General features: G+C 41.7%; 1 protein-coding gene across 1 annotated transcript in view; it reads left to right on the top strand.

Annotated features, from left to right (window-relative positions):
• The first annotated feature begins 8,069 nt into the window (after nucleotides 1-8,069).
• The window catches only part of RPF2 (ribosome production factor 2 homolog), a 41,885-nt gene continuing 30,846 nt past the window's right edge, over nucleotides 8,070-19,108 (top strand). Inside the window, exons 1-4 of the mRNA XM_038001007.2 lie at nucleotides 8,070-8,169; nucleotides 10,983-11,115; nucleotides 15,001-15,038; nucleotides 17,979-18,018. Coding sequence (XP_037856935.1) covers nucleotides 8,147-8,169; nucleotides 10,983-11,115; nucleotides 15,001-15,038; nucleotides 17,979-18,018 — 234 coding nt within the window. The 5' untranslated portion in view covers nucleotides 8,070-8,146. The remainder of the gene's footprint in view (nucleotides 8,170-10,982; nucleotides 11,116-15,000; nucleotides 15,039-17,978; nucleotides 18,019-19,108) is intronic.

The raw sequence follows: 19,108 nt of genomic DNA on the forward strand, positions 1-19,108 counted from the left end.
AATGTATAAAGAAATAAAATATTCCCGATTTGTAATCTTGCCAAAGAAACTGATCTACACTATAGTGTAGTTCTACCTTAAGTTGAAGAGGAAAATGAAATCTTAAATTCTGATGAAAACATGTGTTAAGCTCCTTACCTATTTATAAGTGTTTCAAATTTAGTAAAATAGTCTTATTTTTTAACTATATAATATTTTGTGAAACTAGAATTTCATTTATGAATTTCTTTGCCATTAATTGCCTTAGTAACTCAGTAGGATTACCTAAAAGCTAATGTTAGAACCAGAGTGCCTGTATAGTTATCACACTAAGTACTACTTTTAAAAAAAATTAATAATATTATTTTTAAAAAATAGAGAAGGGGTTTTGCCAGTTGCCTAGGCTGGTCTTGAGCTCCCGGGCTCAAGCCATCTGCCTGCCTCGGCCTCCCACTAAGTACTGCTTTTGACAATAAATACAGTGGATTGCTTTTGTTGACAAATAATACTTTTCAATTTAGAAGGATCATATCGTTGCCTGGGCGCGGTGGCTCACGCCTGTAATCCCAGCACTTTGGGAGGCCGAGGTCGAGGTAGGCAGATTCCTTGAGGCCAGGAGTTCGAGACCAGCCTGGACAACATGGCAAAACCCCATCTCTACAAAAAATATAAAAATTAGCTGGGCATGGTATTGCACACCTGTAGTTGCAGCTACTCAGGAGGCTGAGGTAGGAGGACCACCTGAGCCCAGGGAAGTCAAGGCTGCAATGAGCTGTGACTATACCACTACATTCCAGCCTGGGCAATAGAGCAAAACCCTGTCTCAAAAAAAAAAAAAAAAAAAAAAAGACTGTATTGTTAAGGTGCATCATGGAGAATTATTCCTTAAGCCCATTACAAAATATGTTTGCGGCTGGGCACGGTGGCTCACACCTGTAATCCCAGCACTTTGGGAGGTCACGGCAGGTGGATCATAAGGTCAGGAGATTGAGACCATCCTGGCTAACAAGGTGAAACCCCATCTATACTACAAATACAAAAACATTAGCCAGGTGTGGTGGCACACGCCTGTAGTCCCAGCTACTTGGGAGGCTGAGGCAGGAGAATCGCTTGAACCCAGGAGGTGGAGGTTGCAGTGAGCCAAGATCGTGCCACTGCACTCTAACCTGGGCAACAGAGCGAGACTCTGTCTTAAAATGTTTGCAAGTTCACTTATTTATTCATCATGTACTGCATGGCAGATCATAAATTTATAGACAGCCAGCTCAGTGAAACTATTGACGATATATACTTTTCTATTCGTATAGCAGCAGTTTTTAATTTTTTAGAATCTGTTTTTATTTCCTCTTGTTCCAATAGCTTAAGTGAAAATATTCAACTTTCCTAATATGTCTAAGGTTTACATGGAATTATCTTCCAGAAATGTTTGTATTGATTTTGGAGAGGAATTTGCTACATTTTATGACTTTGACCATTATTTCCTTGTGGAATGAGAAAATGCTGTTTATAAAATTGTCTACAAGTACATTTTACTTTATCAATACAGTACAAAGTAAATATACACCTTTGTTAATGTCAATTTGTAGCTGGTAGTTACTGATAGTACATGGGTTCAAGGCAGCCATACACCTGCCCTTTTTTTTTTTTTTTTGAGACAGAGTCTCACATTGTCACCAAGGTTGGACTGCAGTGGCACGATCTCTGCTCACTGCAACCTCTGCCTCCCAGGCTAAAGTGATCCTCCTACCATAGCCTCCCAAGTAGCTGGAACCACAGGCACATGCCACGACACCCAGCTGTTTTGTATTTTTTGGTAGAGACAGGGTTGCACCATGTTGCTCAGGCTGTTTCCTGAGCTTAGGAGATCCACCTGCCTCAGCCTTCCAGTGCTGGGATTACAGGGGTGATCCACGGAGCCCGGCCATACTTGTGTATCATTAATAAGAAAGTCAAAATAGTAGAGGTTCTACTTTTCTCAGATCCAAAATAAGATCTCTTTTACTATCATGTCTTGAAAATTTCATTTTGTACTCATATTTCATGCTCCCATTTGGGCACTGTATTATTTTCCACTATTGCTGTTAACAAATCACCACAAACTTGGTGGCTTAAACCAACATCAATTTATTATCTTACAGTTCTGGAGGTCAAATTCTTAGTTCAAGGCTGGGCGTGGTGGCTAACGCCTGTAATCCCAGCACTTTGCGAGGCCAAGGCAGGCAGATCACTTGAGGTCAGGAGTTTGAGACCGGCCTGGCCAACATGGTGAAACCCCATCTCTACTAAAAATACAAAAAAATTTAGCCGGGCATGGTTGTCCATGCCTGTAATCCTAGCTACTTGGGAGGCTGAGGTGGGAGGATTGCTTGAACCCAGGAGGCAGAGGTTGCAGTGAGCTGAGATCATGCCATTGCACACTCCAGCCTAGGCAATAGAGCAAGACTCTATCTCAAAAAAAAAAAAAAGGTTCGAGTCTTATGGGGCTAAAATCAAGATGTTAGTAGGGCTCCAGGCAGCTCCAGGAGAGAATCTCTTTCCTTGCTTTTTCCAGGTTCTAGAGGCTGCCTGAATTCCTTGGTTTGTAGCTCCTTCCTCCATATTCAAAGCCAGCTGCATTACCTCTTATCTCTCTCACTCCAACCTCTGCTTCCATTATCACATTTCCTTCTCTGACTCTTAAACTTCTACCCCCCTCTTATAAAGTCCATTGTCATTAGATTGGTGCTCATCTGGAAAATCCAGGATAATCTCCCTATTTTAAAGAATCTTAGCCCGTCCTGCTGCAGCCTCCTGGGTGGCTGGGGTTACAGGCTTCTGCTAGCATGCTCGGCTGATTTTTGCGTTTTTGGTGGAGGCAGGGTTTCACCATGTTGACCAGGCTGGTCTTGGACTCCTGACCTCAGGAGATCTGCCTGCCTCGGCCTCCCAAAGTGCTAGGGACCATGTACTTTCTTATAGGGGGTGCTGCTCTAGTATTTGTTTGCATTAGCTTCTTTCCAAAGAATTTGTCAAGAATAACTTGACCTATATTTAGATTTATAAAATATAATATTTTCTATACTTTTACTCAGCTGTATCGTACATTTTTTAAAATGGTGATTAGTAATTGTGTACTGTTAAATACTAATTTTTTCATGAGAGGCCAGTCCAAATTACATGTATATATCAAAACAACTACAATTTAAGGATAAATGAAATACAATTGTATTAACTTATCTTACAACATGTTACTGAAAAGTTATTAAGGGGAGAATGATAGGGACCATGCCATTCACAAATTATTTTCACGAAAACAATTACTTGAATTAATCAATTTAAGTGTGTGACACTTCTGAATATTTTGTTCATGTCATTCATTTGCTGTGCAAATTCTTCACTGTGCAGTGTACTCCCATTTGTATTCTGATAATAATGAGTGGGTTAATAAAGTTTTACTGAAAAAAAAAAAAGATTCTTAGCCGGGTGCAGTGCAGGCTCATGCCTGTAATCCCAGCACTTTGGGGGGCCGAGGCAGGTGGATCACAAGGTCAGGAATTTGAGACCAGCCTGGCCAATATGATGAAACCCCGTCTCTACTAAAAATACAAAAATTAGCCAGGCGTTGTGGTGGGCACCTGCAGTCTCAGCTACTAGGGAGGCTGAGGCAGGAGAATTGCTTGAATCTGGGAGGCAGAGGTTGCAGTGAGCTGAGATCACACCACTGCACTCCAGCCTGGGCGACAGAGTGAGACTCCATCTCAAAAAAAAAAAAAAAAATCCTCAATAACATCTGCAAAATCTCACTAACATCACCACCATTCTTGCCACTTAACAGCAGACATCACAAACTTTTCCAAAAAACTGAAGAGGAGGGAACACATCCCATCTCAATCTGTTAGGCCAGTACTAATCCAATACCGAAGCCAAACAAAGATTCCCACTAGAAAACTACAGGCCAATATGATGAATATAGACACAAAAATCCCCAGCAAAATATCAACAGACCGAATGCAGCAACATATAAAAAGGATCATACACCATGACCAAATAGGATTGATTCCAGGAATGTAAGGTTGGTTGGACATATGAAAATCAGTGTAATATAAAATGTTAATAGAATAAAGGACAAAACCACATGATCATCTCAATAGATGCAGAAAAAGTACACACAAAATCCAACACACTTGCATGATAAAAAGCATAAAAAGCATTCAACAAACTAGGCAAGTAAGTCAGGCTGGGTGCTGTGGCTTACGTATATAATCCCAACATTTTGAGAGGCTGAGGCAAGGGGATTGCTTGAGCCCAGCAGTTTGAGATTAGCCTGGGCAACGTGAGACCCCATCTCTAAAAAAAATTTAAGAATTAGCAAGGTGTTAATTCTTAAATTTTTGGGCTGTGAGACCACAGGCATGGTGGTGCATGCTACTCAGAAGGCTGAGGTGAGAGGACCGCTTGAGCGCAGGTCAAGGCTGCAGTGAGCTGTGTTCACACCACTGCACTCCAGTCTGGGCGACAAAGGGAGACCCTATCTCAAAAAAAAAAGAAAAGAAAAGAAAAGAAAAATCCAAGCTGCCTTTGTTGCAGAAATTGAGAAATTGACCCTAAAATTCATATGGAAATTCAATCTTGCAAAAGAGCAAAATCATAGAAGTCACATTTCTTAGTTTCAAAACTTACTACAATGCTATATGGTAATCAAAGTTGTGGAACTAGCATAATGAAAACCAGACAGATCAATTAAATAGAATTGTGGGTCCAGAAATAAACCCTTACAATTATGGTCAATTGATATTGCAAAAGGATGCTAAGACAATTCAATGGAGAAAGAATAATCTTTTCAACAAATGATGCTGGGACAACTGGATATCCACGTACAAAAGAATAAAGTTGAACCCCTATCTCACACCATATATCAAAATTAAAATGGACCAAAGGCTTAAATATAAGAGCTACAATTAAAAATGTTTGAAAGAAGACATGGGGCAAATCTTTGTGATGTTGGAATAGGGAATGGCTTCTTAGACACAATACCATAAGCACAGGCAACAAAAGGAAAAAATGGATAAGCTGCACAAGCAACAAAAGGAAAAAAATAGGTAAACTGGGCTTGAACAAAGTTCAAAAGATCTGTGCTCAAAAGGACATTAATAAGAGAATGAAAAAACCTAAATTGGAGAAAATATTTGTAAATTATATATCAGGTAAGGGACTTATATCTAGAATACACAAGAAAATATTAGAACTCAACAATAAAAGGACAACCCAATTTAAAAACTGGGCAAAGGATTTGGATAGGCATTTTCCCAAAGAAGATATAAAAATGGGTAATCAATCAGCACATGAAAACATGCTCACCATTATTTGCCATCAGGGAAATGAAAATCACAATGAGATAGCACTCATATCCATTAGGATGGCTTAATAAAACAGATGGACAATGCTAAGTTTTGGTGAGGAGTGGAGAAATTGGAACTTTTGGTAGATAGAATAATGCTTCCTTCAACTCCCAGCCCAAAGATGTTGAGAACCCCAAGTATCTGTGAATATGTACTTTACATGCCCAGAAGGAATTTGCTATACGATTAAGGATCTTCAGATTATCATGGATTATCCAGGTGATGCCCATGTAATCACAAGCGTTTTATTAAGAGGGAGTTAGAAGTGTCAGAGCATCACAGAAAAAGATGTGACAATGGAAGCAGAAGTTCAACTGATGATGGAGAAATGCCAAAGTATGCAGACAGTCTCTAGAAGCTGGAAAAAGCCAAGAAACCTATTCTACCCTGAAGCCTCCAGGTGGAATGTAGTCCTACTGACTTCTTCGATTTATTTATTTATTTATTTATTTACTTACTTACTTAAGAGACAGAGTTTTACTCTGTTGTCCAGGCTGGAGTACAGTGGTGCGATCTCGGCTTATCACAACCTCCACCACCCGCGTTCAAGTGATTCTCCTGCCCCAGCCTCCCAAGTAGCTGGGACTACAGGTGTGCCACCACACCTGGCTAATTTTTTGTATTTTTAGTAAAGATGGAGTTTCACCATGTTAGCCAGGATGGTCTTGATCTCCTGACCTCGTGATCCGCCCACCTCAGCCTCCCAAAATGCTGGGATTACAGGCATGAGCCACGGCTCCTGGCCTTCGTTTTAGACCTGCAAAACTATTTCAGACTTCTGACTTCCTGAAGTATAAAATAATAAATGTATGGTAATTTGTTACAACAGAAATAGGAAACTAATACCAAACCCTCTTACATTGCTCATGGGAAATGTAAGTGGTGCAGGTGCTTTGGAAAACAGTTTACCAGTGCCTCAAAATGTTACACTTAAGAGTTAGCATATGACCCAGCAATTTTACTCCTAGAGAACTGAAAACATATGTCCACACAAAATTTGGAAAATAATATTCAAAGCAGCTGGATGGGGTGGCACGCGCTTGTGGTCCCAGCTACTTGGGAGGCTGAGGCACTAGAATAGCTTGAACCCGGGAGACGGAGGTTGCAGTAAGCTGAGATTGCACCACCGCACTCCAGCTTGTGTGACAGAGCGAGACTGTCTCAGCAACAAAACAAAGCAAAGCAAAACAAAAAAACACAAAGCAGCATAATCCACAGTAGCCAAAAAATGGGAACCACTCAAATGTACATAAGCTGGCCGGGCACAGTAGCTCACGCCTGTATTCCTAGCACTTTGAGAGGCTGAGGCGGGTGGATTACCTGAGCTCAAGAGTTCAGGTAAGACCAGCCTGGCCAACATGGTGAAACCTTGTCTCTACTAAAAAACACAAAAATTAGCAAGGTGTGGTGGTGCGTGCATGTAATCCCAGCTACTTGGGAGACTGAGGCAGGAGAACTGCTTGAACCTGGGAGGTGGTGGGTGCAGTGCGCCAAGATCGCACCACTGCACTTCAGCCTGGGCGACAGAGCAAGACTACGTCGAAAAAAAAAAAAGTACCTAGGTTGACGAACAGATAAAGAAAATGTGGTATATCCATACAAAGCAATATTATTCAGTGCTAACAAAATGGAAGTACTGATCCACGCTACAACATGTATGAACCTCAAAAACAGATAGTGAAAGAAGTCAGACACAAAAGGCCATACGTTGCACGAATTCATTTATGTATGTTCAGAATACGCAAATCCACTGAACATAAAGTAGATTATTGGTTGCCAAGGGCTGGCAGGAGGGGGAAGTGGGGCTTGGACCGCTACTGGGTTTGTGTGTCGAGGGGGTTCTTTTTGAGATGATTAAATATTCTGGAATTAGTGGTGATGTTTGCACACCTTTGTGAATACACGAAAAACCAATGAATTGTACACTTTAAAGGGGTAAATTTTATGGTATGTGAATTATGTGGTAACTTAAAAACTGGGGAAAAAATCACGATCAGCAGTACCTTTTCTGCGCATTTTTTATGTACTGGGCAACTGTGATAGTCATAAACTCTGTCACGCTGATCACACAGTTGTCAACAGTGCCCATTTCACATTAATGTTTTTAGTGATTATGTGAGTACCTACCGTGCAATCAACCTTTCTAGCATCCTGGGATTCCCTGAAGAATAAAATCTGGTTTCTGAATACCTGACTCCAAGTATACAAACTAGCGTGTACATCAAACTGTGAGAGTCTATGTTACTTTTTTTTTTTTTTTGAGGAGTCGTCTCGCTCTGTCGCCCAGGCTGGATTTTGCAGTGGCGCGATCTCGGCTCACTGCAACCTCCCCCTCCCGGGTTCAAGCAATTCTCCCTGCCTCAGCCTCCCGAGCAGCTGGGGTTACAGGCGCCCGCCACCACGACTGACTAATTTTTGTATTTTTAGTAGAGACGGGGTTTCGCCATGTTGGCCAGGCTGGTCTCGAACTCCTGGTATCAGGTGATCCGCCCGTCTCGACCTCCCAAAATCCTGGAATTACAGGCGTGAGCTACCACACCTGGCCAATGTTACTTATAAGTATTACCTCGCACCTGTAATTCCGGGAAAGAGCCAGGGCAAAAATCCGTAACCAAGGGAACAGGGCGCGATTCCAATCAAAATGGCCGCCAACGCCTCCAGGCACCCTCGGCGAGGCCGTCCCCGGAAGTGGCGTTGCGCTCAGCTTCCGGTTCTGCCTGTTCCGGCGCACGTAATCGCCGGGTGCACGTGCATCCACTTAGTTCTAAGAGTTGCAGGGAGCAGTAGCGATGGACACTCTGGATCGAGTTGTGTAAGTTCGCTGGTTCTCCGCCCCGGGGAACGTTGGGGTGAAAGGGTCCCGTGATGAGGGTGGTATTGTCTCGGCCTCTCACTCTTCCTGGTTACCCCTCTTCTTGCCTGGGTGGGAGCCGATCGATCACCAGCCGGGGTTTTCCTCAGCGCGAGCTACTTGCCAGGAGACAGTGGGGAAGCTGTCAGGTGGGAGTCGCGGGATGGGATGTGGGATTGAAGCGTTGGCCGCTTTTATCCTAGTCAGTTGAAAAACATCTGACTTCCGAAGTATGAGACAGATTAGTTAGAGTGGGGTTAAGAGCACAGCCCTTGGAATCCGACAGATCTGGGTGACAGTCTGGCGCGTTCACTTAAAGCTTTGTGACGTTGGGTCATTAAATGTCTCTAAATCTCAGTTTACGCTGTAAAATAGCACTCATCATAGTCATACTTCTTAGAGCTGTGAGGGTTAGTTTTGCGAATGTATGTAGAGCCTTTGCTGCAGCACGTAGAAATGTTCATTAGTTTTGGTTTTTTTCCTTTTCGACTTTGTACACTCCTCTGAGTTGTCCTTGAATGATACCTGTTTTAAATTTGTTCAAGAATATTTATCATGCTAAACAGCCCTGCTGTTATTTGCTGTGGTTTTCTTGCTATTTACGTAGGTTAGTATGTATCCAAAACGACAGTTTTAGTCATTCAGAGATTTTGCACACCTGCTATTCCTCTAGTGTTTGGACTACAAAGAAGAGTCGTTTACTAGGTATTGGGACTAGTTTACACATTAATTGGGAGCCAGGCAGCTAATAAAACATGTTAATCGCTATTTGCATTTGTTGCTGTTTAATGAGTTACAAAAGATAGAATAATTTGTATCTTTATCAACCAGTAAATGATTAGAAGCTTTATATGTGACATTATCTCTGGAGGAGGATTTAAAAAATCTACATGGGAAACTAAAGTGCATGTACAGTCTCTTTCTTCCCAAAGTGTCCATGGGACTGGACGAGGGAGGGTCATAATTATTTGGGAGGAGAATTCTTTCAGTAGATGACAGAGAACTGTCTGAAAAATCAGGGCGCTCATTGTAGAGGAAGCAGAGGTGAAGCCCCTTTTTTGAACAGAAATGTATAAAAATATGCGATTCCTACTGTCACATCATAAAGTCAGAATAATGAATTTATTTTCCCTTAATAGTTTACAGGGTAATTGGTCTACATGAATTTTTAAATCTAGCTTAAAAAAAATTTTTTTTTTTGAGACAGGGTATCGCTCTGACACCCAGACTGGAGTGCAGTAGCCCGATCACAGCTCACTGCAGCCTCGACCTCCCCGGAATCAAGCAGCCCTCCTACCTCAGCCTGCCGTGTAATTGGGACTATAGGCACGCACCACCACAGCTAATTTTTGTATTTTTTTTGTACAGACAGGGTTTTGCGATGTTGCCCAAGCTGGTCTTGAACTTCTGGGCTCAGTGATCCGTCCATCTTGGCCTCCTAGAGTGTTTTTATTACAGGCTGTGGCCGCCCAGCCCTAGCTCATTTTAAAAACTGGCCTGTTTACTTGCTGTGTGATCTTGGGCACATTACCTGTCTGTTCAGTTGCCTCATCTGTAAAGTGAAGATAAGAATTGTAACTTGCCGGGTGTGGAGGCTCACACCTGTAATCCCAGCACTTTTGGAGGCCGAGGCGGGTGGATCACGAGGTCAAGAGGTCGAGACCATCCTGGGCTAACACGGTGAAACCCTGCCTCTACTAAAAATACAAAAAATTAGCCGGGCATGGTGGCGGGCGCCCGCAGTAGAATGGCGTGAACCCTGGAGGCGGAGCTTGCAGTGAGCTGAGGTCGCGCCACTGCACTCCAACCTGGGAGACAGAGAGACTCGACTCAAAAAAAATAAATAAATAAAAAAGAATTGTAACTCTCAGGATTGTGGTGAAGATTAAGCCTTAATAGAGTGACTCCAGGTAAACATCAACCTTATTATTCCCCATTGTTGGCAATAATGTTGACATTCTCAGCAATGATATTGGAGTGCAACAGTGTATACTTCCTGGCAGGCATTGTGGTCTTAAACCTAAAAGAAAGGTAAGCAGTCATTAGTCTCATGTTTAGTGAATGCCCACAGGCTGATCAGCAGTTGATGCTCAATTCTTCGTATTAGGGTACAGGATACAGTTTGACTACTTAAGGCTTGAAGAAAAAAGAGTAAAAATAGCGACAGTATTTACTTGAGCCTTTTATTTTTTACTTAAAAAAAGATTTGAAAAAGCAGTAATAAAAGAATGGTGGGAATATAAAAATGAAAGCTTTTTTTTTAAAAGCTAACAAAACACTTATTTAACAATCATAAGGAAATATATTTTACTGATATCTCCCAAAAAAGTGAGATTTTGGCCGGGCCTTGTGACTCACACCTGTAATCCCAGCACTTTGGGAGGCCGAGGCAGGCAGATCACCTGAGGTCAGTAGTTCGAGAATAGCCTGACCAACATGGTGAAACCCTGTCTCTGCTAAAAATACAAAAATCACCCAGGTATGGTGGTGTGTGCCTGTAATCCTAGCTACTTAGGAGGCTGAGGCAGGAGAATTGCTTGAACCCAGGAGATGGAGGTTGCAGTGAGCCAGATTGTGCCATTGTGTCCAGATTGTGTCCAGCCTGGGCGACAGAGTGAGATTCCATCTCAAAAAAAAAAAAAAAGTGAGATTTTGTTTAAGGGTGGAGTCCTAAATGACAAATGTGTTTTTAAGAATTTGCATATTAGTTAAGTCATGGCTTTGCAATGTGAGGAAGATGTTTAAGTAGTTATGAATTGTGCTTTTCTGAACAGAAAGCCCAAAACGAAGAGAGCCAAGAGATTCCTTGAGAAGAGAGAACCGAAACTCAATGAAAATATTAAAAATGCCATGCTGATTAAAGGGGGAAATGCAAATGCAACAGTGACACAAGTACTTAAAGATGTGGTGAGTATATATACTTAATCTTTAAAAGGTATCGAAGTCATTTTGGAATTTTCAGCATGCTAGGTTGGGCTGCCAGAGAAATACATAGATAAGCTTGCCTTACCATAAGAACTACTAATCTTAGAGAAGAGCTAAAGTTGGGGGGTTCTGTATCCTGCGAGGCACCAACTACTAGTTTTTCTTAAAGCAACTAGTTCTGTTAGTAAATTTTATTATTATCTTTTACGAGCACAGATGGGTCTGGTAGAGTGAAGGTCTCCCTTAGTAAATTTAAGCTGTTTTTAATTACTAGAATTTGGCTTACTCACATTTTAGGAAAAAATTTAATTTGTGAAGAGAAATAACTGCATATTGCTATATATTTAGTCATTCAACAACACCAGTTACTGTGCCTCTGCTGGGAGTTAATAGGTGAGACACAGTTCTTTCAGTGAGCTTAGAGAGACAAACATGTAAAAAGTTCTCACATTGTGCTGTGTTGGAGGCATGGACAGGGTAGGATGGGAAACAGTTAAAATCACATAAGGGAGGCCGGGCACAGTGGTTCACGCCTGTAATCCCAGCACTTTGGGAGGCCGAGGCAGGAGAATCACAAAGTCAGAAGTTCGAGACCAGCCTGGCTAACATGGTGAAGCATGGTGAAAACTAAAAATGAAAAGATTAGCTGGGTGTGGTGGCACATGTCTGTAGTTCCAGCTACTCAGAGGCTGAGGTAGGAGAATGGTCTGAACCAGGGAGGTGGAGGTCGCAGTCAGCCGAGATCGCACCATTGCACTCCAACCTGGGTGACAGAGACTCCATCTCAAAAAAAAAAAAAGAAAATCACATGGGGGACCCCCACACAGGGTAAGTTCCCCCAGAGATAACACTTCAGCTTCATTTTGAAGGAGAAGTTGGTGCAAGAAGTGGGAGAGAAAGAGAAGACCCTCTGAGACTGAGAAAGAAGTTTGTGCAAAAGGGAGTATGAAGGCGCGTTGATGCATTTGGAGAACTGTAAATAATTGGGCATGGCCAAAGGAGAGTGGGCTAGATGAGGCTAGAAGAAGAGGCATGGGTCATATAGTAAAATGGAGTTTGAATTTTAATCTGAAAGCTCCATGTAGTCATTGAAAGATAATAAGCAAGAGAATTAAAAGGACCACCAGTCTTTTTAATTGGCTTGACTAGAGAGGGTTGAGAGCAAATGTAGGAAACTAAACCATTGCTGCCAGCTAGGTGAAGAGCATCTGGAGTCCAGTGGTGGCAATGAAAATGAGAAATGACCAGAAAGAATAGATGTTGAGGGTAGAAGAGTTGGGAACTAGTGAAAAGTATGACTTCCCAGGTTTTTGGCTTGAGTGCCTGATGGGCAATAATGCCAATTAGAAAATGTGTCAAGTGGAGCAGGTTTGGAGAGAAAGGTGAAAGATTCAGTTTGGGACATGTGATTTAAGTAATGAAAATAAAAGCTTTGTTTTTTCTACCTCTGTAGCCTAGTGGCCAGCCCAGTGTCTGTACATAGTAGGTACTCAATATATAGGTAATCAATGAAAGAAAGGCCAGGCGCAGTGGCTCACACCTGTAATCCCGGCACTTTGGGAGGCCGAGGCGGGCAGATCACGGGGTCCGGAGTTCAAGACAGCCTGGCTAACATGGTGAAATTCCATCTTTACTAAAAATACAAAAATTAGTCGGGCTTGGTGGTGGACGCCTGTAATCCCAGCTACTCAGGAGACTGAGGCAGGAGAGTCTGCTTGGACCTGGGAGGTGGAGATTGCAGTGAGCTGAGACCACGCCATTGCACTTACTCCAGCCTGGGCAATAGAGCAAGACTCCATCTCAAAAAAGAAGGCATAGTATGTGGAGATATCTAATAGGTTATTTGACTAATTAGGCCTTCAGTACAGCTAATAGGTCTTTGAATTAAATCAATTAAGTAATTGAATACATTTTTGTTGTTATTGAGATGGCGTCTCACTTTGTCACCCAGGCTGAAGTGCAGTGGTGTCATCTTGGCTCACTGCAACCTCTGCCTCCCGGGTTCAGGCGATTCTCCTGCCTCTGCCTCCCGAATAGCTGGAACTACAGGCTCATGCTACCACACCCGGCTAATTTCTGTGTTCTTTTAGTACAGACAGGGTTTCACCATGTTGGCCAGGCTGGTCACAAACTCCTGACCTGAAGTGATCTGTCTGCCTCAGCCTCCCAAAGTGCTGAGATTACAGGAGTGAGCCACCACACCTGGCGTTGAATACATTTTTAAACTTGCCAAACTCTATGCCTGATAAGCATAGTCAATTCAGATGTCTGAATGCCTTATATAGGCCCATCCCTTTTTTGAAACGTTTGTCTGAATGTCATTGTGCTGACAGGACACTGCCCCTCTCATAGTATATCCATCAGCACAATGATCCTACATATTTAAGTAAGCTTTAAAAGCAGCACAATATTACAGATTACTACAATAATTAAAATCCATCATGATTATCAAAATTCATCTGAGTTATCAAGAAGAGGTGGCAATGTTTATTACACGGAAACAGGGAAATAGTTGGCCAAGAATCATCAAAAGTTTTATACTTAAAAAGGCAGATTTTACTGTTGCATTTTCTTTGTTCACCAACTCTGATAGTTGATGAATGATTATTATACCTTATTTTTCATTGTTTCCCTCATTTACCCATTTCTCTAATGCAAGGTAGTACCTGATGACATCTTTGTTATTCTCTATGGTAGAGCAGTACTGGCCATACAAGTAATAAATGATTATAGGCCAGGTGTGGTGGCTGACACCTGTAATCCCAGCACTTTGGGAGGCTGAGGTGGGAGGATTGCTTAAGCCCAGTACAACAGCCTGGACAACAAAGTGAGACCCCATCTCTATAAATTAAATTTTAAAAAATAGTAAAATACAGGCTCGACAACATGGTGAAACCCCATCGCCACTCAAAATACAAAAATTAGCTGGGCGTGGTGCATGTGTCTGTACTTGGGAGGCTGAGATGGGAGGATCACCTGAGCCCAGGAGTTTGAGGCTGCAGTCAGCTTTAATTGCACCATTACACTCCAGCCTGGGCAACAGAGTGAAACTCTGTCTCAAAATACATAAATAAAATAAAATGAATGATTATTAGTGGATGGGTAGAAGTAGGGGAAAAAATGAAGAACATTGAATAACAGGCATTTTTTAAAGAGCTGTGTTTAACCCCTGGCTAGTATTCTAGTTGTCATCATTGTGACTATTTCTGAGTTTTCTTATCTCCACACAACATCAACCTTTCCTGATATAATTTATTTTTTCTGTTTTTATCTACTACTTTTTTTTTTTTTCCGAGACAGAGTCTCACACTATCACCAGAGCTGGAGTGCAGTGGTGTGATCAAGGCTTACCACAGCCTCAAATTCCTAGGCTCAGGTGATCCTCCCACCTCAGCCTCCCAAGTAGCTGAGACTGTGGGCATGCACCACCATGTCTGGCTAATTTTTGCAGTTTTTTGTATAGACAGGGTTTTGCCATGTTGCCCAGGCTGGTCTCGAACTCCTGGGCTCGAGTGATCTGCCTTGTCCTCCCAAAGTGTTGGGATTACAGGCGTGAGCCACTGTACCTGGCATTGTTTCCCCAGAGAGAGACTGGACTAAGTTGAGTTTAAAGAAATAAAGGAAATGGTTTAAGTTTGATAGACTATTGAAAGGGCATAGAAACTTTTAAATAGGAAAGTCTAGTCCAAGAATATTAAGTTTATGTTTCAAGTTACTGTAAGTGATGAAAAGGGAGCCAGGAAGAAGGCCTCAGGACAAGATTGAGGCCCCAGAGCAATCTTGGAGAGTGACTGTTAAGATGTTTTATTTTTATTTCTGCTTTTCAGAATGTGTTTTGTTTTGAAAGCTATAAATTTTGTTTTACAGTATGCACTGAAAAAACCATATGGTGTACTGTATAAAAAGTAAGTCATGATTTCTTTTACTGTATTTTAAATGATTTTGTTTCGTTATAAAAGTAACCACTTTATGGAAGATTTGGAAAACAAAAAAATTTTTTAAAGATACTAAAATTCCTTACAGTTTTTAATATTATAATTTCTTTCTTTTGTTCTGTTTTTTCATTTGTATCGAATGTCCTTACATAGTTGTGACCATAGCATATGTATTTTATTTTGAAATACTTATAGATTTACAGAAAAGTGCAAAAATAATGCGGAATTCCCATATACCCTTCACCTGGCTTCTCCTAATGTTACATCTTGCATAACCATAATGCAGTGATCAAAACTAATAAATTAACACTGATTCACTAATGTCAATCAAATGACAGACATATTTGATTAGCATCAGTTTTTCTTTTTTCCTTTTTTTGAGACGGAGTCCTGTTGTTGCCCAACTGGAGTGCAGTGGCGTGATATCTGCTCACTACAACTTCCACTCTTCTGCCTTGGCCTCCCATGTAGCTGGCATTATAGGCACATGCCACCATGCCTGGCTAATTTTTTTGTGTTTTTGTTTTGTTTTGTTTTGTTTGAGACGGAGTCTAGCTCTGTCGCCGGGCTGGAGTACAGTGGCACGATCTCAGCTCACTGCCACCTCCGATTCCCTGGTTCAAGTGATTCTCCTCCCTCAGCCTCCCGAATTGGGATTACAGGCACATGCCTTCACGCCCAGCTCATTTTTGTATTTTTAGTCAAGACGGGGTTTCGCCATGTTGGTCAGGCCGGTCTCAAACTTCTGACCTTAGGTGATCTCTGCACCTCGGCCTCCCGAAGTGCTGGGATTACAGGCGTGAGCCACCACCACACCCGGCCCAGTTTTTTTTTCTTTCTTTTCTTTTTTTTTTTTTTCCCGAGACGGAGTTTCACTCTTGTTGACCAGGTTGGAGTGCAGTGGCGCGATCTGGTCTCACCGCAACTTCCGCCTCCTGGGTTCAAGCAATTCTCTTGCCTCAGCCTCCTAAGTAGCTGGGATTATGGGCATGCGCCACCATGCCCGGCTAATTTTGTATTTTTAGTAGAGACGGAATTCTCCATGTTGGTCAGGCTGGTCTCAAACTCCCAACCTCAGGTGATCCACCCATCTCAGCCTCCCAAAGTGCTGGGATTACAGGCGTGAGCCACTGCGCCCAGCTCTAGTTTTCCTTTTAATACTCTTTCTCTTCTAGCATCCCATGTTGCATTTAGTTTTCATGCCTCCTTAGTCTTCGCCAATTTGTGACAGTTCCTTAGTCTTTCCTTGTCTTTGATGACCTTGACATTTTTGACAAGTACTTGTCAGTTATTTTGTAAATTATCCCTCAGTTTGGGTTTAAATTTTCTCATGAATTGATTGAGGTTATGCATGTTTGTCAACAACACTACAAAAATGTTACATTTTCCTCATATATTCTTCTGGATTCTAATCCAGTGTTCTTAATTTTGTTGCTTAAATTGTTCTGTTTGGCAATTGGGAACCCCCCGTTTTTTTGTTTGTTTGTTTTAATTTGAGACAGAGTCTCTGTCACCCAGGATGGCGTGCAGTGGTGCGATCTCAGCTCACCACAACCTCCGGCTCCTGGGTTCAAACGATTATCCTGCCTCAGCCTCCTGAGTAACTGGGATTACAGGTGCCCACCATCACGCCCAGCTAATTTTTGTATTTTTAGTAGAGGCAGGGTTTCACCATGTTGGCCAGTCTGGTCTTGAACTTCTGACCTCAGGTGATCCACCAGCCTCAGCCTCCCAAAGTGCTGAGATTACAGATGTGAGCCACCACTCCCAGCTGGGAACTCTTGGGACGGAGTCTCGCTGTGTCGCCCAGGCTGGAGTGCAGTGGTGCAATCTTGGCTCACTGCAAGCTCCGCCTCCTGGGTTCACACCATTCTCCTGCCTCAGCCTCCCAAGTAGCTGGGACTACACAGGTGCCCACCATGCCCAGCTGCTTTTTTTGTTTTTTTTTTTTTTAGTAGAGATGGGGTTTCACTGTGTTAGCCAGGATGGTTGCAATCTCCTGACCACGTGATCTGCCCACCTCGGCCTCCCAAAGTTGGGAACTCTTTTAGTTTGGTTCCTATGACCTTTCAACATGCCTCCTGTTTTTGAGCACTTCCTTACTTTCTAACATCACAAAATTCTCTGGATTCATCTTGTCATTTTCCTTACCACAGCCCTGGAATAAGCTACAGTCATCCCTCAGTATCTGTGGGCGATGGTTCCAGAAACCTCCCCTTAGATACTAAAATCTGGGTATGCTCGTCTCTTACATAAAATGGCCTGGTATTTGCATATAACCCATGCACATCCTCCTGTATACTTTTTTTTAAAAATGCTTCCCATAAAAGCAAGTCACATATACTTTAAATCGTCTCTCGATTACTTATAATATCTAGTATAATGTAAATACTATGTAAATTGTTATAATGCTGTATTTTCTGGTTTATCCTGCTTTTTATTGTTCTTTTTTCTTTTTATTTCTTGATTAACTTTTTTTTTAGAGACGGGGTCTCACTGTCACCCAGGCTGGAGTGCAGTGGCATGATCATAGCTCACTGTTGTGAGCCACTGTGCCCGGCCCCCCGCTTTTTTTTAAAAACACACTTTCTTTTTCTATTGAATACTAGCAGTCTGTGGTTGGTCAGATCAATCCATGGATGCAGAAGGATGCATAATCCCTATGTACAGAAGACTATTTTCCACAAGCCTGTAAACTCCATGAAAGCGAGCATCTTGTTTGATGTAGTAGTATAGTGTCACTAGCTCCTAGAATGGTGGCCTGGCATATAGTAGGCACTGAATAAATATTTGAATGAATGAATATCCTTTCCATTTTTTTATCATCTGAATATAAAATTACCTTAATATATTAATTGTATATACTTATTGAGGTTATTAAAATTGTGGTCACTTTTTTGATATTCTTAGGAAAAATATTACAAGACCGTTTGAGGATCAGACATCACTGGTAAGTACAATAATCTTTATGATTTAAGAAAACATATAAGTAGTAATTATTCAGATTAATTCATTTGTTCTCCAAATTTGTGATTTTTTTTAAAATTAGAGGTCATCCTATGTGAGGGAATTTTGATGTAAAATGGAGAGGAAATATTTTTAAAAATATCTATAGATCTTTCTTTTCACTCTGGCTGGGAAATGTGTTATTCATTGCCTGCAAATATATTGATAAAATTTTTAAAACTTGGCCGGGCGTGGTGGCTCACGCCTGTAATCCCAGAATTTTGGGAGGCCAAGGCGGGTGGATCACCTGAGATTAGGAGTTCAAGACGAGCCTGACCAATGGAGAAACCCCATCTCTACTAAAAATACAAAAAAAATTAGCCGAGCGTGGTAGCAGATGCCTGTAATCCCAGCTACTCAGGAGGCTAAGGCAGGATAATCACTTGAAGCCAGGAGGCAGAGGTTTAAGTGAGCCAAGGTTGCGCCATTGCACTCCAGCCTGGGCAACAAGAGTGAAACTCCAGCGCAAAAAAAAAAAAAAAAATTTAAAACTTGAGTTGCATTTAAAGGACATAATGAATTTTCAAAAGGAAGTTTATTATAGGTCTATTTTTATAAAGCAAGTTTGAGTTCTAAAAATATGATTCTTCCTTCCGATGCTTTTACTTTTTTTTTTTTTTTTTTTTTTTTAAGACTGGGTCTTGCTATGTTGCCCAGGCTGGTCTCAAACTCCTGAGCTCAAGCAATCCTCCTGCCTCAATCTCCCAAGTAGATGGGACTACAGGTGTGCACCACCACAACCAGCTTGGATACTTTTAAAACAAGAAACACTACCTGAATTATTGGTAACAGATGTCATTTGTTTTCCTAGAGTTAATCAGATTCTTGTTTGAGTATATAGTCAACCAAAACTAAATGAAAAAACTAGTAAATGAAATCAAAGATTGTTTATAGTAAATGGGGAATGATGAATGGACTTTCAGTATGTGATATTAGTTTCTTCCTTAAGAAAATTAGTTTCTTCCTTAAGAGTTGGGCCAGACACAGTAGCTCACACATATAATCCCAGCACTTTGGGAGGCCAAGGCAGGAGG

Source organism: Chlorocebus sabaeus, chromosome 13 (assembly GCF_047675955.1).
Source record: "Chlorocebus sabaeus isolate Y175 chromosome 13, mChlSab1.0.hap1, whole genome shotgun sequence".
Classification (NCBI taxonomy): domain Eukaryota; kingdom Metazoa; phylum Chordata; class Mammalia; order Primates; family Cercopithecidae; genus Chlorocebus; species Chlorocebus sabaeus.